General features: G+C 48.1%; 2 protein-coding genes across 2 annotated transcripts in view; one reads left to right on the forward strand and one right to left on the reverse strand.

Moving 5' to 3' along the window:
* The window catches only part of RFLNB (refilin B), a 41,343-nt gene extending 15,276 nt beyond the window's left edge, over nt 1-26,067 (reverse strand). Inside the window, exons 1-2 of the mRNA XM_086954993.1 lie at nt 25,571-26,067; nt 14,747-14,856 (exon numbers count right to left, since the gene is read on the reverse strand). Of these exons, the coding sequence (XP_086811119.1) occupies nt 14,747-14,856; nt 25,571-25,795 (335 nt within the window). The 5' untranslated portion in view covers nt 25,796-26,067. The remainder of the gene's footprint in view (nt 1-14,746; nt 14,857-25,570) is intronic.
* LOC147730230 (uncharacterized) lies at nt 9,492-13,632 on the forward strand. The gene is made up of 5 exons (XM_086958417.1): nt 9,492-9,504; nt 12,298-12,748; nt 12,807-13,106; nt 13,151-13,432; nt 13,533-13,632. The coding sequence occupies exons 1-5, from the start codon at nt 9,492-9,494 to the stop codon at nt 13,630-13,632; spliced, it is 1,146 nt and encodes a 381-aa protein (XP_086814543.1).
* Nucleotides 26,068-26,656: the final 589 nt, after the last annotated feature.

Consider the following 26,656-nt stretch of genomic DNA (forward strand, 5'->3'; position numbering starts at 1 on the left):
CACCATTTTGTAAAGGTGACACTGTGCCTGGTATCAGGGCCAGACTGGACTCGGAACCAAAATCAGCAGCGGCAAAGTGCTCGGCTGGCCCCCGGGTGTTTAGGGGTGCGGCTGAGCTGCTTGCCAGGACCGGTTTCGGCCGATCTTGTAACATGGGCTGGTATTGCAACTATGCTGAAAAAAATGGCCCTGTAACAACAAAAACTGCCCCTAGGGGCCCAAAACCAGCCCCCACTCTTGCGGCCCCGGAGGGAAATGCCGGGTGCCTGCTATGGCCAGTCTGGCCCTGGCTGTTATTAGGCCTGTAGGGTTTTTTCTGCGTTTTTGGGGAGTTTTTTGTGGCTTACTGGTTAAGGTCTCAGACTCTCATTCTGAAGGTTAAGGGTTCGAGTCTCTAGGTTTTAAAGGTCAGGTAAGTTTATAAATGGTGGTCCTTGACAAGAACAGAAATGGTGTGCTGAGGAATGGCTAAAAGGATGGACACGCGGTGGCCAGAGTATCGCTTTCCCTACAGCGTTTTCCGCCAGTACGGGCAGTGACCCGGACAAGACTGCTACAGGAACGTTGGTCAGAAAGAGATTAGGGATGCTTCAGCTGGGTGTAGGGTTGCTGGATGTGTCAGCGAGAGGGGCATATAGCCAGGCTGTGGTTGTGTTCTTAGGTAGTGGGCTGGGGTAGTGTTCTTAGGTAGTGGGGCTCACAGGAGGAAGGATGCTTGGGCCCGGACTGAGGGTGTAGTTCGTTTCATGTGGATATTGATGAATAAAGGGCAGTCCAGAGACAAGATAGTGCACAACCTAGCGGGAATTGCATTTATGGGACACCTACTCGGGGCTACACCACCTCAGCAAGGGAGCCGAGAAAAAGGATATTGGAGTTGTGGGCAAACGAGGCTGCCAGAGTAGGGCCGAACAGAAGTCCCCTGACTTGGAGTCGATTTGAGGAGGTGATCACAAGTCCACCTGGGATTCGCCTAAGCATCCATACAAAACAGATCATCACTGGACAGTTAAGGGAATGGAATATTCAGGTAAGCAAGATCCCGGTCTTACACGAGTGCAAAGAATCCAAAGGGAGGAAGGGAGGTGGGCAAATGTCTTTTCTTAAAGAAAGCACAGAGAAATCCAACACAGTAGAACCTGGAACTGAGGGTCCTGGCTTACAGGAAGCACAGATAAACCAAATGACAAGTAGAAATAAACAAAGAGCCTCTCCGATAGGTAGCAAATAAGAATCCAAAGGCGTCATTTGCAAACATTGAGGGTCCTCATTAAAGGGTCCTCGAGTGCAGCACCATGGAATACAGTGAGTAAAAGAGAGAACTGACAATTGAGGGTGCACCTTTATAAGGATTCAGGGGGGGTTTTGCTATCACATATACAGCATATGCAGTGGCACTGAGGACAGGGGGTGTGAGGGACACACTCTACTCCAATTATGGTTCTCCTTTACTACACAAGGGAAGGGGGTAACAGCAGCAATCGCGACACTAGAACGCTGGAAAGATGAATCCTAAGACACCCGTATCTGTAATTGAGGATCCTCCTTCAGAGAAAACTAACACTAATAGTAGAGGTATTGTGGACCCTCTCTTCAAGGAAGACAATTACATCCGATACAAGCAATTAAGAGACTCAAGACCTCTCCCTTAGAGAAAGCACAGAGGAATGTAACAAGTGCAATGGAGATATTCAAGGATTCCTTACAGGAAGCAAAGACATTCAAAGAGAGAAATAGAGCACACGCCAGGCTCAGAGACACCCCTCTTACCTGTGACACAAAGGAATCTCCAGAGAGACTGCAGGGTAACTTAAAGGCAGGAATCTAAAGAGAGCCTCCCTTCCAAGAGGAATTGGGGACTCTAAAGGCAACAATCGAAAAGCAACAACAGAAAGACCCAGGGGTCCCATGCAGAAAACACAACGGTCTCCAAAGAGAGCACCAGAGAGTCCATTCAAAGAAGCACAGAGGAATCAAAAAAGAGCAACACAGAGACTCATGGGTTCCTTACAGGAAGTAACAAGGACCCCAAAGAGCGCACTAGAGAGACACAGGGGTCACTTCTTCGCCAGCGCGCACTTCTTGGCTGTGCTTGTTCAGAGATACTTGATTTTTAAAAGCACCTCCGTTTCCCCTGCTGCAAAGCTTGTTGTTGTTGCTGCCATTTTGTGTACATCCCCTGGCCCTTCCCCCACCTCGCTCCCGCCTCCCTGCTGACCCTCCCACGCTCCGCCCCCCTCCACTCTCCATTTATGTCAGATGCCCCCACGTGCAGCGTCCACGCGCTACGTACACGCCGAAGGTGCGCCAAAGGTAAGCCCGTCTACGCCCGTCCGCGCCTGGACCGCGCCCAGCGCCAGACCCCCTGCCCCTCGCGCTGCCCAGCCCCCCCGCATTACCTACGATGCCGCCACCCTCCTAGCCCTTAACCCCGGCCGCGCCCCCAACTGCGTCCAAGCCGCTCCTGGACACACCCATGGATCTTTCTCCTGCTACTCCTGCAAATTCAGCGGCACCGACAACATCTCTGCTACGACCACACCACAGATTCCCGACCCCAACCACCTACAATGCATCCTTCTCAACACCAGATCGATCCACAGTCATGCCATTGACCTATGGAATCTACTAGACACCATTTCTCCGGACATCGCCTTCCTTACGGAAACATGGATGAATGCTTCCTCCGCACCAGACATCACAATTGCCATTCCTGAAGACTATAAGATCACCCACAAAGACCGTACCAGCCACACAGGAGGAGGAATCGCTATCGTCCATAAGAAATCTATCCGCATCTCAACCAGCTCCGACGTCAATCTCGCAAACTCCGAACACCTTCACTTCCAGATCCACATCGATCCCAAAACAACACTCAGAGGCACTCTCCTCTACAGACCACCAGGACCCCGCGCAACATTCAGTGAAGACATCACGGACTTCATCACCCCACACGCACTCCCCTCCAAAGATTACATCCTTCTGGGAGACCTCAACTTTCACCTTGAAAAGACCAACGACCGCAACACCACCACCCTCTTGGACAACCTCGCCAACCTCGGACTTAAACAACTAGTCACTTCCTCCACCCACATCGCACCTTAGCTCCACTGAAAAAACGTCAAAGCAAACCTGGCAGCAAGAAAGCCTCATGGTTCAACGATGATCTCAAGAAGTCCAAGAAACTCTGCCGCTCCCTTGAAAAGGCCTGGAAAAAAGACCCAACCACCAGCACCAAGGACGCCTTCAAAAGCGCCACCCGCTCTCACCACCAACTGATCCGAAAAGCCAAGAAAACAGCATTCAAGGATCGACTTGACAACAACGCCCACAACAGCAAGGAACTTTTCAACATCGTCAAGGAATTTTCCAATCCCTCGGCCAACTCCAACGACATCACACCCTCTCAAACCCTCTGCGACTCCCTAGCCTCTTTTTTCCACAACAAGATTGCAGACATCCACAACAGCTTTGACAACCAACCCGGAAACCAACCCACCCTACCATCTGCTGACCATCATCCCCCCGTGAACACCCTTAACGCTTGGAACCCAATCTCCACCGAGGACACCATCCGCCTGATGAATTCCATCCACTCAGGATCCCCCACAGACCCATGCCCTCACCACATCTTCAACAAAGCAGACTCCGTCATCGCACCGCACCTCCGAGACGTCATCAACTGCTCCTTCAACTCCGCCACCTTCCCAGAAGACTGGAAACACGCTGAACTCACCGCCCTTCTGAAAAAACCAACAGCGGACCCCACCGAACTCAAAAATTACCGCCCCATCTCGCTTCTTCCATTCCCGGCCAAAGTCATCGAGAAAGCCGTCAACAACCAACTCGCCGCTTTCCTCGAAGCCAACAAATCCCTCGACCCCTCACAATCTGGCTTCCGAGCAAAACATAGCACTGAGACCGCCCTCATCGCAGCAACAGACGACATTCGAACTCTACTGGACAATGGAGACACAGTCGCCCTCATCCTCCTCGACCTCTCTGCAGCATTCGATACAGTCTGCCACAGCACCCTCCTACAACACCTCAATAACATCGGAATCCAAGGAAAAGCACTTGAATGGATCACCTCGTTCCTCACCGGAAGAACCCAGAGAGTCCGCCTTCCTCCATTCAAGTCCGAGGCCTCTGAAGTCATCTGCGGCGTACCTCAAGGATCCTCACTCAGTCCCACCCTCTTCAACGTATACATGAGCCCCCTCGCGGCCATCGCACGACAACACAACCTCAACATCATCTCCTACGCGGACGACACTCAACTAATCCTCTCTCTCACCAATGACCCCAGCACCGCCAAAACTAACCTACACGAAGGAATGAAAGAAGTTGCCGAATGGATGAAACAAAGCCGTCTGAAACTGAACTCAGACAAAACAGAAGTCCTCATCTTAGGTACTTCCCCCTCTTCATGGGACGACTCCTGGTGGCCGGAAGCCCTCGGAAAAGCACCCATCCCGACAGACCACGCACGGAACCTAGGCGTTATCCTGGATTCCTCACTTTCGATGAACAGACAAGTCAGCGCCGTATCCTCTTCATGCTTCAACATTCTTCGCATTCTCAGAAAAACATTTCGCTGGATCCCCTCCGAAACAAGGAAAACAGTCACCCACGCTCTGGTCACGAGCCGACTGGACTACGGAAACACCCTCTACGCGGGTACTACCGCAAAACTCCAGAAAAAACTCCAACGAATCCAAAACGCATCAGCCAGGCTCATATTAGACATCCCACGCAACGAACACATCTCTGGTCACCTTAAAGACCTCCACTGGCTACCCGTCAATAAGAGGATCACTTTCCGACTGCTTACCCACGCACACAAATCACTCTACGACATCGGACCAGATTGCCTCAACTCTCGACTGTCCTTCTACACCCCCCCCGCCAACTACGGTCTTCCAGCCAAGCCCTCGCCACTGTACCTCGCATCAACAAGACCACCATGGGAGGCAGATCCTTTTCATACCTGGCTGCTAAAACATGGAACTCACTCCCTGCTTACCTGCGCCTCACCCAGAACCACCTAGCGTTCAGAAAGCAGCTTAAAACGTGGATATTGACAAATAATCCTCCTCCCCTTCCTAAGCGCCTTGAAACCCTCTGGGTATGTAGTGCGCTATACAAATTTTATGACTTGACTTGACTACAGCAAGCACAGAGGACTCAACAGAGAGCTACAGACAAACTCAATGCCCACCCCCTCTACGGCCAGCACAGAGGACTCCAAAGAGAGCAACAGAGAGTCTTTTAGAGGGAGAACGGGAAATTGAAAGGCAACATTAGAGACTCAGGGCCCTTACAAGAAGCACAAAGGAACCCAAAGAGAGCAATAGAGGGACTCCGCACTCCATCCGGACACACAGAGGGATCCAAAGAGAGCAACAGAGGGGATCTCTTCAAGGAAGCATAGAGAAATCTACAGAGAGCAACAAAGAGACTCAAGAGAACACTAGAGAGACACAGGGATTGAAAGAAATTGGTTTACTGACAACCACAATCTTGACAGGATGAACCACAACACAAGACAAAATCGCAAACCAATTTAGAAACACAGAGTGTATTTTTATAAATAAAATGATACCAGAACAAACAAAAATCCAATCAGTAGAATGGAAGATATTGAATTTTAAAGTTCTAGATACAAATAGGTCCAAAAGGCGCAAAGCGCCTACTGAGGGTATCTGGTTGCACTGTACCAGGACAAAGTCACAAGTTCAGGCCGAACGAGATGGAGTGCAAGCCGGGCACAGAACAGAGTTCGGCAGCTGGGAGTTGTACCTTATGTCCTTGATTCGAGGTCTGTTCGGTGAGGTTTTGCGATGCTTTGTGTTGCTTGGCGACGGTTTTGATGAAGCTTTCAGCTGTGTGGTGAGGCTTAGAGGGGCTTTGCGTTGCTTGCCGTTGGATCCAAAAAAGTTTTCAGTTGTGCGGTGAGGCTTTGCAGGTCTTTGCATCGGATTTGATGGACCCTTCAGTAAGGCAGGGAGCAGTTCCCTCTGATGCCAGCCAAGGGACCAGGACCTGGATGGCACCTCTCGGGGACCAGGACTCACTGCACAAGAGGCAAGCAGCAGGGCTCCGGCAGGTCCGGTTGCATGGCCAGACAGGGCCAGTTGCAGCAGGTGAGCTGGGCAGTTGCAGGAGTCCTCTGACTCAAGTTCAAGTTTCAAAGCTTTATTCGACATTTGTCATAAAAGCATTCACCTAGCCCTAATACAATAAATACTACAGATAAAATACTTTCTAAAATACATATTAAACGTTGATAGTCGAATAAAATACATATTAAAATACAAAAAGATTTTCACAATTCATATAAGGTATTATTCTAAAAAAATAGCAATTCATGTGACGGAATGGTGGAATGGTAATAGACATAATTCATTATGTTGTAATTGACATTAGCGAGCGAGTACGGATTGTCCATGCCCAAGCAAGAAATTTTGCTACAGCAACCACAAACGGAGTGGAACAATCGGATTCCAGTATCCTAAGGGCTACCGATTGGCTACGAGTGCCCATGTTTAGGCACACTGGCTTTAGCCATTTGCGCCTTGGACTCGAGTACAGTGGGCAACAGAACAACAAATGGGAAATGTGCTCAGTTTGATCTTTGCAATGGTGACAATGCTCATCCCATGCTGGAGACCAGTGTTTCTTAAAAGCATTCACTGGTAATGTACCTATACGAAATTGGAAATATAGCTTTCTATCATGCGGTCGTTCAATTACGTCCCAAAATAGTTCGCATGAGGGGTACATTTTTATATCCAAAAATCGGGTTGTCAGTTTTGATTTGGATCCATTACAAAACATTGTAATGTACACCATTTCCCAATATAGTTCTTTCAACTTTGCTTTCGAGGGAAAACTAGCCACATCATTAGTATCCCATAGATGTTCCAATTTCAGTTTTACAAGAAGTCCCCGTAGTTCCTTTAGCCATGGGATACAATGGAGACAGTCAAACTTAACAACATCCGTCAGGGCTGCAGCATAGTGACTTAATTCAGGGGTCACCATCAGACGTCTCCAGTATAAAAGAGGCCGTAGCTTAGCTATGTCCTCTATATTTTTCCTGCCAAGATCCAATTTTAGAGGAGATATAGGTGTGCTTTGTGGGACCATTACAAGCCCTTGGAAAAATCTGTTTTCTGCACGTCCCAGTTCTCCCAAATTTGAAAACCCCCATAGTTCGGATCCATATAAACAGGCACCCAATACTTTCATGTTGTAAATTTCGAGTGCACAATTTACCGGTTTAGTTAGCGAGGCTCGATGTTTTGAAGCAATTGCGCCTGCTAGCTGTCTAAACTTCAATACTGTTGTACTAATATGCGATTTCCACTTCATATTTTCCTGTAGGATGATGCCTAAATAGGAAAAAGAGTCCACTTTTTCTAAGGGAATACCTTTATATTTTATTACACCTTTGAAGGTGGACTGTTGGTTAAGGCACATGAATTTGGTTTTGGTAGTATTCAATTCAAGGCCCTTGCCATCACAAAATTCACCAAAGGCATCAACCACTTTTTGGAGACTGCTCGGGGTGCGTGAAAGTAAGAGCGTGTCGTCCGCGAACATCAGGACGGGGACGTGGGAGCCTGCTATGATTGGGGCGTCACTAGGGGATTTCTGTAGGTATTCGACAATACCATTTATATAAATTGAAAATAGTGTCGGTGCTAGGACGCACCCTTGCCTCACCCCACGCTCTACTGGAAAGGGATCTGTTACTTCTCCTTGCTTGCCCCACCTGATTTTAGCAAAATTATTTTCATGGAGACGAACAAGGAGAGTAAGGAGTTCCTGACTTAGGCCTGCATCAGCCAGGGTCTGCCACAGTTTTTCTCTGAGGACCAGGTCGAAAGCTGCTTTTAGGTCCACAAAAACTGCATACAATGTCCCCTTCTTTAGTGTAACGTTTCTCCAATAGATGGTTAGGAAGTGTAGGACTTGGTCTAGGCTACTGGTTAAGGGGCGAAACCCTGCCTGGTATGGTGACAGTATGTTCTTTTCATCGATCCATTGTTGCAGTTTATTCTGGACTAGGCGGCCCATCAGTTTTTGGGCTGTGTCAATGAGACTAATGGGTCTATAGTTTTTAGCCAGAGTTTTGTCGCCTTTTTGAATATGGGGATAATTTCAGCTCCCTTCCATGACGCAGGTACTTCCCCTCCCATTGCCACAGCATTGGCCAACATTGAAAAATAACTACACCAGGAATTCCGGTCCGATAGAAATATGTCAGCCGGAATTCCATCCATGCCCGGCGCTTTTCCCCCCGCTACACAATCCAATACTTTACTTACATCCTTTTCATCAAATATTGGATTTTTGAAAAAAACATGGGGGGGGGGTTGGTCATGGTTGAAGGCTGGATTTCGGGCATACTGTGGTTGGAAAAACTCTATCCAATTATTTTTCGCAACATGGTTCAAAGGCTGGGCAGCTATCTCTCCCTTCTCCCATTTTACTGAGGCCCAGAAACGTTTAGAATCCTTGGCAGCACAGGCCTCCTTTAGTTCATACCAGCAATCCTCATCCCAGCGTTTCTTGGCCTGTTTTTGGGTCTGTCTATAATGGTTTCTGGCCATCCTAACTGTTATTGCATTTCCAGTTCTCAATTCCGCGCTTAGGTTATGTCGTGCTAACCTACAACTCTTGTCGTACCATCCTTGACTATTTAGATCCTTTTTCCTTTTGTTGGGAACTACTGTTTTAATGAAGAAGCTTTGGATTTTACAGAAGAGCTTCTCATGGGCCTCCATCATGTAGTCTTTGAAGTTAAACTTGCCACAGTTGGACTTAATCTTGTTAACTTCATCAGCTACTAGTTGTTTAAGGACCTCCAATTTAGATACATCTTCTAGTAACATACTCCACTTCAAATGCCGATGATTGTTTGAGCATACAACATCTTGCGTCACCATTTCATTTTTGCTGGAGAGCTCCATAGCTTCTTGGTAGGAGTGAAGGGTCAGGCATAGGGGGTTATGATCACTTTCTAGTTTTTCTTTCACTACCATATCTACCAATTTGCTCCAAACCCTTACATCCAATAATAGGTAGTCAATTCTGCTAGCTGCTCGGCCATTATCAAATGTATTTTTCCCTATTAAGTCAGAGGGTGAGGCCCGTTTACTGCTCTCAACCCTCTTGATAGACAGAGACTCTTTAGCTGAATTGCCACTGTGCTCCATTTCCTGATAGCAGGCACCTCCAGTTGAGGTATTCCCCATTTAGCATCCTCCTCTTCGGCCAGGATCCTATCCTCTTCACCCAAGGGTTCGAAGGTGGTATTAAAATCCCCGCCCACTATTACGTGAGGTGTTGGTGATAACATTTCAATGTTCTGCTCTAAAGTTGTTATGACCTCTGAGGATTTACCACCACCAACTCCCCTGGCATAGACATTAAACAGGACAAGTTGTTGGCCATTTTCCCAACTAATATTAAGAGCTCTGATGTCATTGGATGGTATGGACCTTTGTTTAATTGTACAATTCAATGTCTGACGTATCCAAATTAACAGGCCCCCAGAGGGACGACCCACTCGATTTCTAATTGCAGGCATATGGAAATTCAAATACCCCTGCCGAAAGGTTGGGGTCAGTGACCAAGTTTCTTGTAACATAATAATGTCGTATTGGTCAATGAAATCAACCCATTCCGGTGTATTTATCTTGTTTGCTATGCCGGCTATAATCCAAGAGACAAGGGACAATAGTAATGTCTCTTGATGGTGTTGTGTCTGGCCCTTCTCAGGATCATTTGCAATTTCTTCATTTTCTACGATTACTATTTCTCCATCCCTCAATTTTGAATTCCTCTCTGTCACCTCTCTGGCTCTATTTGGACCCTCTATGTCTGTATTTAGTACTTCAAGAGCGGGAGTTCCCTAGAACCTGTTATCTGCTTGCCTGCTAAGTACTCATTCAAGTTTCCTGTCCTTCCATTCTTATGGGGCAACTGTCTTTTAGGAGGGGCAGGTTCACAGCTTACGAGTCAGTCGCATTCGTTTAGGTCGGATAGGGCAGAATAATGATTTTCCAAGTTTAGCCCCCACTCACATATGGGGCCATCCCTAGCCCTTCTATTTCCCACTACTGTCCACTTGGTTCTCAATATACTTGGTTTTGCTACAAGTCCTCTTCTACTATAAAAGAAATCCAACGTTAGTGGAATAATTTCCGCTGTTCTGTGCTGAGGAGGAAAAATATTACGCAAGACGTCTGGTAGTACTTCAGGGCCCTTAAAATTTAAAACCACACAATCCCCTTGGAATTTCTTGGTTTTAGTCCCTATCCACTTTACCCGTCTCGCTGTTAGCAAATCATCTGATAGCTTTTCTTTGCCCCAGGGAGATACATGCATATTATTGCTCAACCACTGCAGTGCCTTATTTAATAGAGAATCTGGAGACTCAATCTGCCCTAGTTTCAGTGGTGGAACATTAGCAAGCACTAGGATCAATGGTGAGGCCTCTACAATTAATTCAACAGGTCTTATTTCAGTATTGGGATCGACGGTTGTAGTATTACCCTGAATTTGCACAGGTTCTGTGGTTGTGGGGTTGTTGGGATTATCACCAGGTCTGGAGCTAATTAGCTGAATTGGGGCTAGTATATCTTCTGCACCTCCAATCGTGTTCCCCCCTGGTAAGTTTCCTGTGTCTTGCTTTTCCTCAAGATTATTTATTATTAGATTTGGAATTTCCCCCACACTATCGTTTGTTTTTTTCAGGATGGTCTCTAGTTTATTGACTTTATTATTAAGGTGGTCTATTTTGGATATAAGAGGTTTTATTAACCCAGATATCTTGGATTCCAACATACCCATGAGCTTACTTGATATCATATCATCCCAACCTGTACTGTCATTCCCTTCCTCCCTTATTCCTTCTATAGTCCTTCTATGTTTACTTCTGAGAGGGGTTGCTGGTTTGTTCTTACTGGACCGCAATCCATCTCTTTTAGGAGGAACCTTAGTGGTCCCTCTTTTTGCTCTTGGTGCGGGAACAGGAGTAGGTGGGGAAATACTCTCATTGTTTAACTCTACACCGTTACAGGAAATATTTAACTCTTCCACAGTTATTAAGTCAGCAATAGTGGAATGGAATGGAATGGAAATAGATTTCTAGAGCGCGATTGCTGCCCGGGGGCGTCCAAGCGTGGAGCGATAGATGCCGTAGAAACATTTGTCACTGAACAATCGTTAGTTTCCTCAATAAGTAGGTCAATAGCATTTGTATCATCACAGTCCGATTGGGTTACATCTAGTGTTTCAATTTGGGCACAAGGTGGAGAGTCCATAAGTCCCAGCGAAGACCTCCGTTCACTATTAATTTTAGCCACCACCTGGACTAAGTAATTGTCCATGGTGTTGGCAGGAGTGACGGGGGTTTTCTGTCTCGACATGTGAGCCAATCAAGCCCAGTACAATACAGCAGCTAAATTGAAATGAGATTTAGATGACAAGAGTAGTGAACAGACTTATGTGGAGCACGAAGATATATATGTCGCCTTACCACAATCACAATCGGGCGCGGGGGCCAAGAGGGATGGCCCAGTCGAGTCTTTCACAGTCTAGAACGGGCTAAAATGGGCCCGCCCTTGGCCCGGGCTTCGCCCGGCGTCCCGCTCACGTCCCGCGAGACGGGGGTTACAGCAGCTTTAAGCGCCGCCTGGCGCGTGATTGACGCAGGAAGCATCTCCGAGGATGCTGGGAGTTGTAGTGTGGTGGGAGCAACCAGCGCCGCACTCCGCTCGGCGGCCGGACCCGGTGATGGAGCTGGGGTCTGGCGGCGGGAGGCGGGCGGTCTAGGACGCAGAGTAGCAAGGATTACTCTCTCCTCTCGGCAAGGGTGTCCAAACAAACAGCGGTAAGCCTCTTTGGTGATTCCCCCCCTCGACCGGGGTTACAGCAGCTTTAAGCACCGCCTGGCGCGTGATTGACGCAGGAAGCGTCTCCGAGGATGCTGGGAGTTGTAGTGTGGTGAGAGCAACCAGCGCCGCACTCTGCTCGGCGGCCGGACCCGGTGATGGAGCTGGGGTCTGGCGGCGGGAGGCGGGCGGTCTAGGGCGCAGAGTAGCAAGGATTACTCTCTCCTCTCGGCAAGGGTGTCCAAGCAAACAGCGGTAAGCCTCTTTGGTGATTCCCCTCTGACTCCTGCTGTGTCCCTGTTCTCACACAGGAGGTCAGTCAGTTGACCCCTGGAGTCATTCTGGGTAGCTTAGGATGTAGGCAAGTCGGTCAAATCTTCCCTCTCAGACAGAAAGGCAGTCCTTCAAGCAGCAGGGCAGTCCTTCGAGCAGCAGGGGCAGTCCTTCGAGCAGCAGGGGCAGTCCTTCGAGCAGCAGGGGCAGTCCTTCGAGCAGCAGGGGCAGTCCTTCGAGCAGCAGGGGCAGTCCTTCGAGCAGCAGGGGCAGTTCTTCGAGCAGCAGGGGCAGTCCTTCGAGCAGCAGGGGCAGTCCTTCGAGCAGCAGGGGCAGTCCTTCGAGCAGCAGGGGCAGTCCTTCGAGCAGCAGTGGCAGTCCTTCGAGCAGCAGTGGCAGTCCTTCGAGCAGCAGGGGCAGTCCTTCGAGCAGCAGGGGCAGTCCTTCGAGCAGCAGGGGCAGTCCTTCGAGCAGCAGGGGCAGTCCTTCGAGCAGCAGGGGCAGTCCTTCGAGCAGCAGGGGCAGTCCTTCGAGCAGCAGGGGCAGTCCTTCGAGCAGCAGGGGCAGTCCTTCGAGCAGCAGGGGCAGTCCTTCGAGCAGCAGGGGCAGTCCTTCGAGCAGCAGTGGCAGTCCTTCGAGCAGCAGTGGCAGTCCTTCGAGCAGCAGGGGCAGTCCTTCGAGCAGCAGTGGCAGTCCTTCGAGCAGCAGTGGCAGTCCTTCGAGCAGCAGGGGCAGTCCTTCGAGCAGCAGGGGCAGTCCTTCGAGCAGCAGGGGCAGTCCTTCGAGCAGCAGGGGCAGTCCTTCGAGCAGCAGTGGCAGTCCTTCGAGCAGCAGGGGCAGTCCTTCGAGCAGCAGGGGCAGTCCTTCGAGCAGCAGGGGCAGTCCTTCGAGCAGCAGTGGCAGTCCTTCGAGCAGCAGGGCAGTCCTTCGAGCAGCAGTGGCAGTCCTTCGAGCAGCAGTGGCAGTCCTTCGAGCAGCAGTGGCAGTCCTTCGAGCAGCAGTGGCAGTCCTTCGAGCAGCAGGGGCAGTCCTTCGAGCAGCAGGGGCAGTCCTTCGAGCAGCAGGGGCAGTCCTTCGAGCAGCAGGGGCAGTCCTTCGAGCAGCAGGGGCAGTCCTTCGAGCAGCAGGGGCAGTCCTTCGAGCAGCAGGGGCAGTCCTTCGAGCAGCAGGGGCAGTCCTTCGAGCAGCAGGGGCAGTCCTTCGAGCAGCAGTGGCAGTCCTTCAAGCAGCAGGGCAGTCCTTCTTTTGAAGTGTTCTGAAGAGTGGCTCTGGAGGTCAAATATGTATACCTGGTGCCAGCCTGTGTGTGGGAGGGCATCCTGTCTAACGCCCACAACTGCTCCTGGAAAGTTCTTCCCATATCTGGTCCTTTGTGTGCTGGAGGCAAAGCCCTTTGAAGTTAAAGGGGGGCTGTGTACAGATGCACTCCAGCCATCCTGCCCTCATCTAAGCTCCCTTTGTGTCACTGTATGGAAGCAATACATACATTCCAAAAGAAGAGCCATTCATAGTAATGTGACCCACAACACCTGTAAAAAATCACAGTTGTTTGGGACAAGAAAATGCCAACTTTCTAAAAGTGCTGATTTCAGAATTGTAACTCAAAATCCGAGTTTACCATTAAAGAGGATTTTAAATTACAATTCAATTGAGCGTAATCATCTTATCTCTACATGTAATAAGGTAACCCAGTGTTAGACAAGGGGAGAGATAGGCCTTACAACAGTGAAAAACTACTTTCAGAGATTTTCACTGCCAGTGCACGTGCCCTGCTATTTTAATAAATGCACCCTGCCCTATGAACCTTTAGCGCCTATCTCAGGGGCAACTTATAAGAAATCAAAAAGAAAGTTTAGGCCTGGCAAATGGTTTATATTGCCAGGCTGAAATGTCAGTTTAAAACTGCTCTACAGGCTGCAGTGGACATGTTTTTAAAGTGCTACTTTACTGGGCGACACAACGAGTGCTGCCGGGCCACTAGAGGCATTTAACTTACAGGCCCTGGGTACATGCAGTACCATTTACTAGGGACTCACAAGTAAATTAAATGCAACAAGCAGGTGTAGGCCAATGTAGCCATGTGTGAAGCAGAGAGCGCATGCACTTCAGCACTGGTTAGCAGTGGTAAAGTGCACAGAGTCCAAGCGCCAACAAAAGCGAATCCAGCAAATGGAGGGGTGAAGGAAAAATGCTGGGGGAAATACCACAGCAAGGATGGCAGGTCTAACAGGGATGCTTTACAAGAAGCACAGAGGAATCTACAGAGAGCAACAGAAACTCGAAATCTCCTTATACCTCTACAGGTAAGGGGCAATAGCGAGCTACAGGGGTCCTTTACAGAAGGCACAGAAGACTCTGCAGAGAGCAACAGACAGACTCAATTCCTAGGCCTCGTCCACCTCTCTCCCCCCCCCCCCCCCCCCCAACCCCCACCCCCCACCGCCCTTCTCCCAGCACATAGACCTGGTGGTCCCCTTTGCAGAGGCAGCAATAGAATCTCGTGGCCCTTGCAGGAAGCACAGAGGGATCGAAAGACAACAGATTCTAATAAAGGTGGTTCCTACCTTACTTCCTTGGGTGGCAATGGATCGAACTCAACGCCTTCTCCGAAAGACAGCGGGCAGAGCCGGGGCGGGAAGCTGGCGCTCACCGGCGTGGGAGGGAGCGAGGAACTCTGGGAAGGTAAACAGAGCACGCAGGTGTGATCAGAGAAGGGCTCGGTCCGTGGCACACACATGAAACAAACACACTCTGTCCAAGTGCGAAACAGCTATACAGGCGGGCCACCAGCCATCAATCACCAGCAGCCACTGAAATCTTCAACATCCGAAAGGCAGTGGCTGTTGTTCCTACTGAAATCCTATGATCCAATAGCCCTGACCGCTGCAGCCTAAATCTGGACGTGCCTCCCCTGCAGCATCTTCCAGTACCTGCTGCACCACAAGCAGCTGTTTCAAAAATATGTCTGTATCTCAAAGAGACTGCAAGACATTAAAATGCTGAGCACAGAGTGCCACCCTTCGTAAAAGTTAACTGGTCACATTTCAGCCAATAAATAAGAAGCCAATATGTAGCTTCACCCAGTCACTAGATCGGGTCTAAGTCAGGTGCCTGCAAAAGGAAAGGAAAACCTGAAATACAGACGTGTGATTGAAACTGGGCTGAAAGAATGATTCCTTCTTTGTCACGAACATGATTTGTTTCCCTGTTCACATTAATCAACGTCTCATCGGGGGCGTAAGCGCTATATAAATGCAAATTCATGTTCACAATTTCTGAAAGCGACACTAATTTTATGAGGACTCTCGGAGTTTAGACGATTCCCAAACAAAACGCATCCTTTTATGATTTTAGAACAGACACTTTAACTCGTGAAGTGCTGTGGTGAGGCACTTGGACAACAAACATCAAGTGTTCACTAGGTAGCTCTCAAAGGTGAGAAGTGCTTTCAGAGACGCCAAGGGGAGCCCTGGCCAAACTCATAACGGGCAAAAGGCTTCAAAACAAAGCTGGGGTTCGCAGAATAAAAGAGCCGCACCGTTTATTACACTGACTGTGTCTATGTCGGGTTATTGTTTTGGGCAGTGTGACATTGTGCATGTTTTAATCAAACTATTTTAGTTTGGAAGGAGGAAAGAACAGGCGTCCTTGAGCTTCAGTGTATGACATCATTATTAATTATTTTGTAAGGAATTCTTCGAAAGAAATCTGCTGAATGCGTATGGTTCTTCACCTATAAGAATCCTGTGCTTTTGTATAAAATAAGACTTCCTTTTGTCTCAGTATGTGTTAAATTAAGTTAGCAGGGTCAAAATATCACAGAACGTACAGCATCATTTGTGTTCAATTGCATGAGAATTTGTGTTTCCTTACCATACACTTTTAGCTTGATCTGCCACATAATTTGGCCCTACATAGTTGCAAAAGGCTTTAAGGTGACATGCCACATGTTTTTGGCTTGTAATACAATTTGTTATCCCCCCTCGTATGGGATGCGGCCTGTCCTTCCAAATGTTGGCTGCTTGTAATACCGTTTGTTGACCCTCCTACAAAGCATTGTAAGACCTCCCAGGTGCTTTGTGCTTGTAACACAACCTGTAGTGCCCCCTAAATGGCGTGGTGGGTCGGGACAGATGTGCAGCGTTTTGCTCCTGCAAGAATCTTTCTAGTGACCTCTCAGTCCTTGTATACTTATAACCCAATGTCCACCTTCTGGCGTAATATAAAAGCCCATCCAGATGTTCTTGGAGACTAGACGGACCCAAAACAACAGATAGAAATATGTGCTTTGAAATACAGAAACTTTGAGGTGGCTAACCTAAGTGTTCCACTTGAGCAAGGATTGATATTCGGCTGTGAGAAAGGATTGCAGAGTAAGGGGGATGAGCTGGTACTGACGTCGGCCTGGAGACAGGTACTTGCTAGAGTTTAACATACTGCCAGACCCATAATAACATGGCTCCTTTGCAAGATTTGACATTGAGGTGGAGGTGTGTCCCCTATTATCATATGTAGGGAGGTTCTGGGGCCACTTAAGTGTTACCACCAGGTTAGTTGTTCTTTATTGTGGCTATTGCTGATGACAGCTTGTGCAAATGTAGACGGGTAGCAATGGAGCACTGCTAAGATATGGGGCGGGAAAAGTAGACAGACTGTCAATCATTGCTGAACGGAAGCCGTAGCTAGTTTGATCTCTCACCATTCAAAGGCGCCTAGCATGGGCCTTCAGTTTATAGCCCCTTATGCACTCCGACACCGCTACTTCTGAGCAAAATGAGGACCTTGGGGCAGGGCATAATACCCTGTGCGCAAGGGGTCAGGTGGAGAGCAAAATGGTAGAGTCTGTTCTAACAAGCATGGGCTTCCAATGGTCTTCCAAGACTGAAAATATTTTATCAATAAAACAATGTGATGACGTTAAATAAAAGGCAGAATTTTAAGAGGACATCACTTCACGATCTCACCAAAGTATCCAAAGATATTGGAATAGACGCCTCACTCACTGAATCGGGACATGCTTCATCATTGGCGCCTATCCACATCCTGATAGGGTGATACCAACAGGGCGGACTCAACTAAAAAGATGGGAGCACCTTGATGCATATTTGACTATGGAATGGCATTGGGCGCAAGACACCCATGACCCTTGATCAACCCAACAATAGGGTATCCTGGACTCAGTGAGTTTGATCTCAGGTGAGAGCCTTACGCCTCACATATGTGCATGGAATGCATGCTTAGGTAGGCAGGGATACGCACACAGCTCTAACGAAGGCCCCAGACCCGGATGGGCTCATGGTGTGGGCCGAAACATGTTGGCAATTACAAAAAATCAAGGTCAGTTGAGAAACTAACACTCAGCTAAGACCCTGGATTCGTTTTTAACTATACTCGTTCCCTACAAATAAAGAGTATTCTTTCTGGGTATTCTGTGAGGTATTTTTAACTCCTTTTCTCCTATATGGATCCCTGCATTATTCAGTAAAATTTTATAGAAGAACTCCCATCTTTTTGGTTGAGCCTGACCTGGTGGTATGACCCTACCAGGTTGTGGATAGTCGCCAATGAGGAAGAATGTTACAATTCAGTGAGGTAGGCGTCTATTCCAATATCTTTAGATACTGTGGCGGGATCCTGAAGTAGTATCCTCCTAGAATTCCGCCTTTCTTCCTTTCGCCTAGTTGTCCTTTTGTGAGTGACTGTTTGGGAGAATGCAACTGGGTTTGTTTTCTCTCGCTCTCTCCATGTGAGAACAGGACTTTGAATAAACCAGTGGTATTTTCTATCCATTATATGTGCTAAGTGGTTTGTGGTCTGTGACGTTACCAAAAATGTGTTATTTAGCATGCATGCTTTGAAAGCAAAAGCATACTCACAAGTCCTACAGGCAATCGTGACGTGGCAAGTAAGCAAGTGTCCTCCAGCCAACAATGACAGTGCCCCCAACCCCCCGCCCCATTGCCATGTTCAGTGATTGAAAACTGTTCAAAATACAGCATTTTAAAATAGTTATTAAAAGAGTGCAAATAGAGGTGCACTGTGCTCCGGTGCCACTGCCCCAGCCGCACTATTGACAGCCGTGCTTTTGAAATGGAGAATAATGAAATACTGTAACAATGTCTGGAGTGGCGTATTTAAATATAGATTTTGAAAGAGTTACATATGCATATCTGCTGGAAGGTTCACAATGAGGCAGGTGAATCTAGGCTACTCTACAAAACTGGGTGGAAGTTTAAGATAATTGGGTTATGTGTGCTACTTGCCTCCAACCTGCTTGGTTATATGCAGGCTTCAGCTCTGACTGTAATATCAAACCAGTCACAAAGAAATCAGCTTGCCTTGGCCTTAAAACTAGCCCTTATCGGCCCAGAGAAACTCACACTGGCCTTCTAGCCCATCCCCTGTGGAACTGCCCTGTTACCAGTTCATGCTTGAAGGCACTTCTCTAACTGGGGGCTAATGGGAGAAAGATCACAAAACGTCATTGACTAAGCCCACTTGCCTGCAACTCTGCAGACTGAGGACCATATTTTCCAAGAGTTTGTATTACTTTTTTAACGCAATCCGACATAAAGTCTTGTGTTGGGATTTACAAAGCAATGCAAACTGCTATTTCCTTGAAGATATGAGAGGTAGTTTTTCAAAAACTTTACAACGCAGAGCCTAAAATAAAGTTTCTGCACTACATTGCATGAACAGGAGACAGCAGAACAGTGTTGTAGTGCAAATACGTCACAGCGTTGGTAAGGATAGTTTTAGTGCAGAAAGGCACCCGTTCCTGCGCACAAACTATCTTTGGAAGCTTTCACCTCTTTTCATTTGAGCTCCACTCGGCACACATAGAAAGAGGAAGTAACAGGGAGAAATTAAGATATTTCTGAGAAATTAAGATATTTCTCCTGATTAAACGAGCCTCAGGCAGGCGCACCATTTTGGCACAAATCCAGGTCTACAACTCTTTGTAGATATGGGGTTGGGTCAAAATCTATGAGCAGATGCTTTGGAATGCTTATGCATCACCCATGTAACTCATCCCCGACACAAAGTAATGCCAGGCAGCTCAATGCGCAGTGTTGCCTTTTTTTCTCAAAGCAATGCAATTGACATTTGCTTTGCATTGTAAATCCTAGCACGAGACTTTGAATCGATAACGCAAACTCTTTGAAAATCTGGGCCATAGAGCAGTTCTGCTCTCTCCTGTTTACGCAAAGATAAAAGTTCACTTGCTGCGCTGCGTTATGTGAAGTTTGAAAATGTGCCCCTAATGATGATGAAACTGTGGGGCCGGGTTAAAGGGATCCCTGGGGGAATGCAAGTCTGTGCCAGGAAGGAGGACCGAGGCAGATTTAACCACTTTCATTTTTTTTACCAATAACCTCTCTCACAAGTCCATGGAAGTTTGGTCTGAGACCTGGGACTTTATTATACATTGTGCCCTAGGGGCCTAATGGGCATGTGCTCCCCCTTTGTGTGCCCTGTGGGCACAATAGTACTACAGAAGGGGTCACAGACGCGTGTGCGTCCCCTTCTGTAATACTGATAGCACTGGCGCACACGTTGAGCCAGCGCCATCATGAGAGGAGTCCACTCATTTGCATGGGTGTGTGGCTCCATAGAAATGGGGAATCACTGTGCCTCTGCGTCTGCGTGGTATCACGGACGCGTGCGCAGAGGCACAGTGGAAAGTGCTCCACAAAAGGGTGGCGCACTTTCACTGTGTCTCCTAAAGGCAGCCCTATGGAGGGGAAAAAGGGATCCAACGGACCACTCAGACATCCCCCTGAAGGCGGGTGCAGTCGCCTGCAACAGGATCTGTCTCCAGTCTGGGGACAGTGCATTCTTTTAATACAGCGTACTGTCCCTGTTGCGCCAGGCGCACCTTTTCAGAGGTGCGCCGTTAGTATAACATGGCCCCTATAGTGCCAACTCTGTGAGAATAGCAGTGTGTGACATCAAAAGCGCGTACCACCTCCCCGCAGACTTAAACTCAGCCATATCAGTTGATTATGTAGGCTACTTGGCCAACAAAAGAAAAGAGAAGCGCAGGCATTGATAGATTTCATAAACAGAACACACTGTAAGGCTACTACTAACATTTTATTTTAATGTATAGGAATTTGTTACAGTAATTTTTCATACGTGGACGATATACACGGTCTTCCTAAATCATTTGGGTTTTTCAGCTCCCTGGTTTACAATATATTTTGTAGTTTTAATAATACATTTAGTGTAAGGAAAAAATTAACCCATACCATAGTTTGAGGCTTGTCTGTCTAGATTCTCCGTCTGTTCTCATTTGAACTGATTTTTGAAAGAGGAGAGGGTAAATACATGCTTTACAAAAAGACATTTTTAATGAAATATTCCAATACTTGTCATGGTGTACAACATAAGCCGAAACACCCTCCTGGGTGTCAGGAGGTTCATCCACCCCAAGCAAAGCTTGAGGAAAAGGTTGGTAAATTGGGTTATTGTCTAACCTGCTGCCTTTCAAAACATGCACTTTCAATGGGTCGTTGCATCTTTCTTCGCTTATATGTTTAGTTCATTTCATTTTTCAAACCTACCACTTCCAAAAGATTACCATTCTTATTTCATCAAGCTCCTTGAGAAAGAGCAGGATGAAAAATGTTAAAATACAAACATCTTACAATGCCACACCAAATTCAAAAGAGTTAGTTCGATTTTACAACCTTATACGTTAAGGAGAACTTCACACATTTGGACAGTACGCAGGTCACCCCAATCTTCTAAGCTCAAACTTCAAAGAGCAGTAGGGATTATCACTCAAATAACAGCTTTAAATATAGATTTAAGAAATGCAATCATGTTGTATCCAAACATCAGGTTCCCAGTGTCTAAAACACATATTTTGATAGCAAATACAAGTTTCATTTTGGAAGAATAAATCAAATCCCCAAAATAAAAGCTTGCCATTTTCAGGGAAAACTCTTTTTTCCCCCATACGTACCAGTTTTTCTTAAATAAGTGCAATACCGAAACATCAGCATGTCATTTGCACTAAGCATTCACACCCAAGTATACTACTACCGCACACGCATAAATGTTGCTGTCTATGCCTTTCTATCAGCATGTCATGCCAATGATCCCCAAAACATGTCAAGACTTACCGCCAGAAAGCTAGGGTCAGCATTATGCCAGAAATGGCTTTTCATGTTCATCGAGAAGTCACACTCACATAGTATTGTCAAGAAGAACCACAGGTGTGATAAGGCCAGCATTACACAGCGTTTATACTGTCATGAGAAGGGTGGTCCCAATATGTTTGGAATAAGCACCATTGTGCCAGGGTAAACAATATAACATGGGTGGACACCAAGAAATCATGAATGCCCATAATGTGTCAGGAATTACTCTCATGATGCCAGGGGTGTGTATCATCTTTCAATGCATGGACATAAAATGCCAAGACTTTTGCCTGGTCTGGTTCCACTTATAGCAGTGGTGGACAATATATGCACCTGAAAGCACTGTAAGTAAAGGGTGGCTGTGGGGCTAGGTTTGCAGCGGGACACTTCCATGCACTAGAAACAATACTTTCCCTCTCTCCCAAGTATACTCACAATCGCACACACATACACACTTGTGTGCACACGGCAACAGTTGAGTTCTAACCTGCACCCTACTCTACACTGTAACCCGCTCCTTCACTCCCAGTTCTTGCTGCTCGTAGCATGGCTAGCCTTGCATGCACGTGCAGTGTAGCTGACAGTGGAGAGCCTGTCACACAGCCAAGCTGAATAATTATTGCCTGTGTTACATGTCCTCCACAGTCAATCACATCGCAAAGGTGGGAGCAGGGCTTGCTACTGGGCTTTGGAACATGGGTGCAAAGAAACCTGCTGGAGAGCCAAAGCCGCAATGTCAAGCCACAGCTTCAAAGCTCTAGTGCACCCGTTCACCAACAAAAACACAAACTGCTTGTATGTTTGACATGCACAGTTGGAAATTTGTTCCATGTCACTCCAAGGGTGGAACTGTCCAGGCACCACATTAAGGAACGCTGTTGCATAACTCCTGACCCTTTAAATGACATGAAATGTTCCAGGTAGGGCAGTGCCCAAACGTCTATATGGAAGAGCTGCCACTGTATTTGAAACATCTAGCAAACCTGATCCATAACTATTGTGATACATTAAAAAGTATTACTGGATATCAGTTTGTTGTAATACCCTCTGCCAGCTGCCAAAGACCCTCAGATAGATCCCCATCAAATCCAGAAAGACCGTCACTCAAGCGCTCATCGCAGCAGACCCAACTATGGCAACGCACTCTACGACTGCGTTACCCAGAAAAACCTCTGCAAGCTCCAGAATGTCCAGAGCACTGCTGCCATGTCTGCACAGTCGCATCACTCAGCACCTCTGCGAACTCCACCGGCTCCTGGGAGACAGAAGAATAACCTTCAAACTCCTCATCCACGCCTGCAAGGCCCTGCACAATGCCAGACCAGCATGCCTGAACAGCCGCCTTTCCTTCCAGTCACCCAAAAGACAACTCCGCTCCGCCCAGCTTGCCCTGGCCACCGTCCTACTGATCTGCAAGACCAGAACTGGAGGACAGCCCTTCTCCGTCCTCGCTGCCAAGACCTGGAACCTACCTCTCAACCTCAGGGTATCTCCCACGCCACCCCAGTTCAGGAAGGATCTCAAGACCTGGCTTTTCGCATGACCCCAGCACTTCACCTCCCCTAACCCCCCATTGCCTTGAGACTCTCACGGGTGAGTAGTTGCACTTTACCAACCGTTGACTGGATGAGTCTTTATTTATATTGTCTACATTTCTTAAAGGAAATACCATGAGCATTACTGCATTTTAGCTTGCTCGCTATATTTATGGAGTCTAGGGAAATGATTACGTTTGAAGATCATTGCCATGGTCTCTACCTGGTGTACTTGTGTTCTCTTTGGTTTTTATCTACAAATGCTGTGAAACTAAGCATCAATGTTCTTTGCAAATAACTGCCTTTTATAATCATAATTTTGCACAGACAGGTCACCATATATCACTATGCTCAATGTACCCATACCTTCTCAATATACACAAAAACAGACCTATTTGCTTTGCCAGACATTGAAAGAGCTGCAGCAATTTATAAACATGTACTATTTGTAGGACCCTAGCTAGAGCCCACATCAAGGCATCCTCCCTAGAATTATAAAGCACATGCAGCCATTTAGACATCCAAAGTTACCAGAGAAACCTCTTCAAAGTCACATCACACCACACCAGAAGGAGCTCCACTGGACCCGACCCACATTCACAAACTAGCACAATTCCAATTCCTCATCCACACTTTCATGGTACTACATAACACTGACCCCAACAATTGCATATTCTTTTACAAACCTTCCAAACACCTACTTGCACAAATAACATGTGTCTTTGTAAAGGGCACGATCATCCAGAAGGGGTATCTTGGTGCTGAATAACATATGTTTATTGTCCCCCAACTCAATGGTACCCATTTGATCAACCTCAGAAGGATAAAAGGCTGAGTGGGCCTGCTGAGATTTGAACCTGTGACCATAAGGTCGAACATAGGCCCCTACAGTAGACACATTAGTCCATGAAGCCACCAGACCCAGCATACGCATATGGAAAAACAGATCCGGAGGTCGAGCCTTCTCTTACATCATTCCTGAAGCACGGAATGACCAGCCTCTACCCATAAGAGCCGCCTCCTCACTTCCTGAATACTGCAAGAAGCTGAAGACTCGGCTTCTTGAGTAGTCCCACTAGGCCCTAGGTGTGGCAAGATACTCATCAGCTCAGCACCAGGATACCCTCCCAGGTGAGTTTGTGCTCTACAAATCTGCATTACGGACCACCAGCAAAGAAAGCGTGTTACTTTGGGCATTAATTGAATGATGTTCCATATGTAAATAACAACTCTTTGCCGAGAGCATATTGACACTAACAATCCTTTTTGCCCCAATACAGCCCCTCCTTGCCTTGCTGGAATACTGGCAAGGGCCTTCTGGTGGCAGGGAATCTCAGAACAGCCTTTGACGCTGCGGCTGCCGCTCCTCTCCAGCGGTGGCAGTTGCGGAGAGCCTTCATGCATGCAAGAGGACTCAGCCGATACAAGTCCTGCCCAAGAGGGTGCATCGCAGACGAGACAACATACCATCTCTTCTTGGAGTGTGCATACGCACAGGACCTGCTGAAGGCCCTAGGCACAGAGCTTAGGGCCTGGATACCTACGTCCTGCATCATCACGGACTCTGTGATGTATGGTTTGTTCTCAGGGACACACGCACTGTGCGACCTCAGAACTGCTGGAGGCTACTGTGCTGTTTTAAAGATGTTCTTCTGTTTTCCAGAAACCGCCTGGTCGTAGGGAAGAGACATCGACCCTGGTGTGCCATAAGATGATCCACAGCCTCCTGCGTGACTACGCAGCACTAGACGGATCAGATGAAGACAACGACGAATGAGGACCTTGCACGGGGGGGGGGGGCCTGGAGGGGCCACTAACCTGTTTTGTTCTTTTTTCTTTAACTCAGGAACTGGTTGGCGACAGGGGAGAGGAGAAGGCAGTTGAAGATAGGTGGAGTAAATGTATTTATTTAATCTATGAATTTGACTAACGTGACCTCTTCCCTTCACAGGTAAAAGGTCAATGGGATAGCTTGCGCACTTGCCAAGTTTGTTACCAACGGCTGACAAATAAATAGGGCGTTGTGGAAGGTGAAGATGGGTGTATCTGAACAAGAAACGGCACCCTGCCAAGGAGAGAAAAAAATAAGTTGCCGACCTCCTGTTTAACGGATGTGTCACAGTTACTCAACTCAAGTCCATTCCTGTCTGCTTTACAAAAGCCCTAGAGAGGGTCCTGGACGCTGTCGCTTTACAAATCCTTGTATACTCGGCGCTGTATAGTTAAGTTACTTATAATGTTTGTGCGCCGCATGAATCGCTAGTTTTGCTTCGTACCACCCAAACAGTGATGCCTGCGCTGTCCTCTCCCCGTTTACACAATACTGCTTCCGCCGCGTGTACTTCTGACCACTACATATCTGCCTCTGTGCGCAGCTTCGCCCAGCACACCAGGCATCCCGGCGCTATGTTCAACCCCAACACAGTGGCCCAGGCACTCACCCCGGGTCAACTCCAAGTGCAGGTGCACTTCTCTTCTGTCCCTGTCTATGAAGGGCCCTATACACTCAGTGCTGTTCACATTCCACCTGGACACGCGCTACTGAAGTCGGTGCTGCACGCGCTGGTTTCATAGTCAGTTCTGAAGCAACCCATTCATGGAATTCCTTCACTGTCCGTACTCAGTGACTGACTGTAGCCGCCCTCCCCTGCTCACCCCCGTACTCGCCCCTCATTATTGGCACCGTGCTCGGTGCTGTACTCACCCCTTGCACCCCCAGGCATGGGCTCCCATTCTCCAGTCTGGGGGGGCTCTCCGCCTCCTGCTGCCCACTGGCGGCTCCCTTGTCTCCGTTGCCCCCGGACAAGTGCCAGTTGCTCGGGCTTGGGCTCGGGGGCAGGCCGGAGTCCGGGCTGTCGAGTACGCGCTCCCCACGCTTCTTAATATCCAGCAGGTCTGGGACCTCCTGCAGGTTAAGGCGCCCCACCATGGCGGGGGCGACGGCTGGGCCGGACACCGCCCGAAGGTGGCCCTAGAGAGCCTTCGTGAACGGCGACAATAGCAGGTTGGAGGGTCGGACACCTAAGGAGCAGAAGTGACACAGCTCAGCAGGTTCAGGCTTTGTTGCGAATCCAGCCAAAAAAATCAGTGCAGACCCAGAATTACAGCTGAGGGTCCGGGGTTTCTCGCTCCCCCGGTCGCATGGATGCCCCCAAGAGCCTGAGCAAATACCACCGTCCACTGAGCACCCGAGTGGGAACTGAGTGAAGGGAAGCCGGGGCGAGCGGAGCCGCAGGGGCCACGCCCACGCACGGCCAGACCACGCCCACACCACGCAATTAATACCCACATATAGCATGTAGGCGTGGAATGCCGGCCTCATCCAGGGGTAGGCCACGCCCATCTGTGAACTGACACGCCCACTGGTAGAGAGCCGTCCGAAGCCCGCCAGATGCGGTGACAGGCCAGCCGTGCCCACAGCAGTGACAGGAGCACCACTGGCGGGTCTGGAACTGATTGTTAGTGGGGGAGGGGCCAAGAATAGTTGAAACAGGTGGGTCAACCTGGAGTGTGTGCGCGCGAATGCTTGTCTGTGAGTGTGTGTGTATATATTTTGTTTAAAAGTTTTTTCAATATGAATGTGTGTGTGTGTATAAATATAAATGTAGATCACGCTATATACATACATCGTCATATTCAAATAAAGATGTGCCTCAATTACTGCTTTGCAGTGTAAAGTACTTGACCATAATAATGTGTGGCAAGTAGCAGAGGTTGGTTTCTGTGTCGCCTCTTGGCCAGGGGTGACATTCAACAGCTTTGCTGGTAGAGCCCACGACAAAGTAACGTG

Source organism: Lissotriton vulgaris, chromosome 2_1, assembly GCF_964263255.1.
Source record: "Lissotriton vulgaris chromosome 2_1, aLisVul1.2, whole genome shotgun sequence".
NCBI classification, from domain to species: Eukaryota; Metazoa; Chordata; class Amphibia; order Caudata; family Salamandridae; genus Lissotriton; species Lissotriton vulgaris.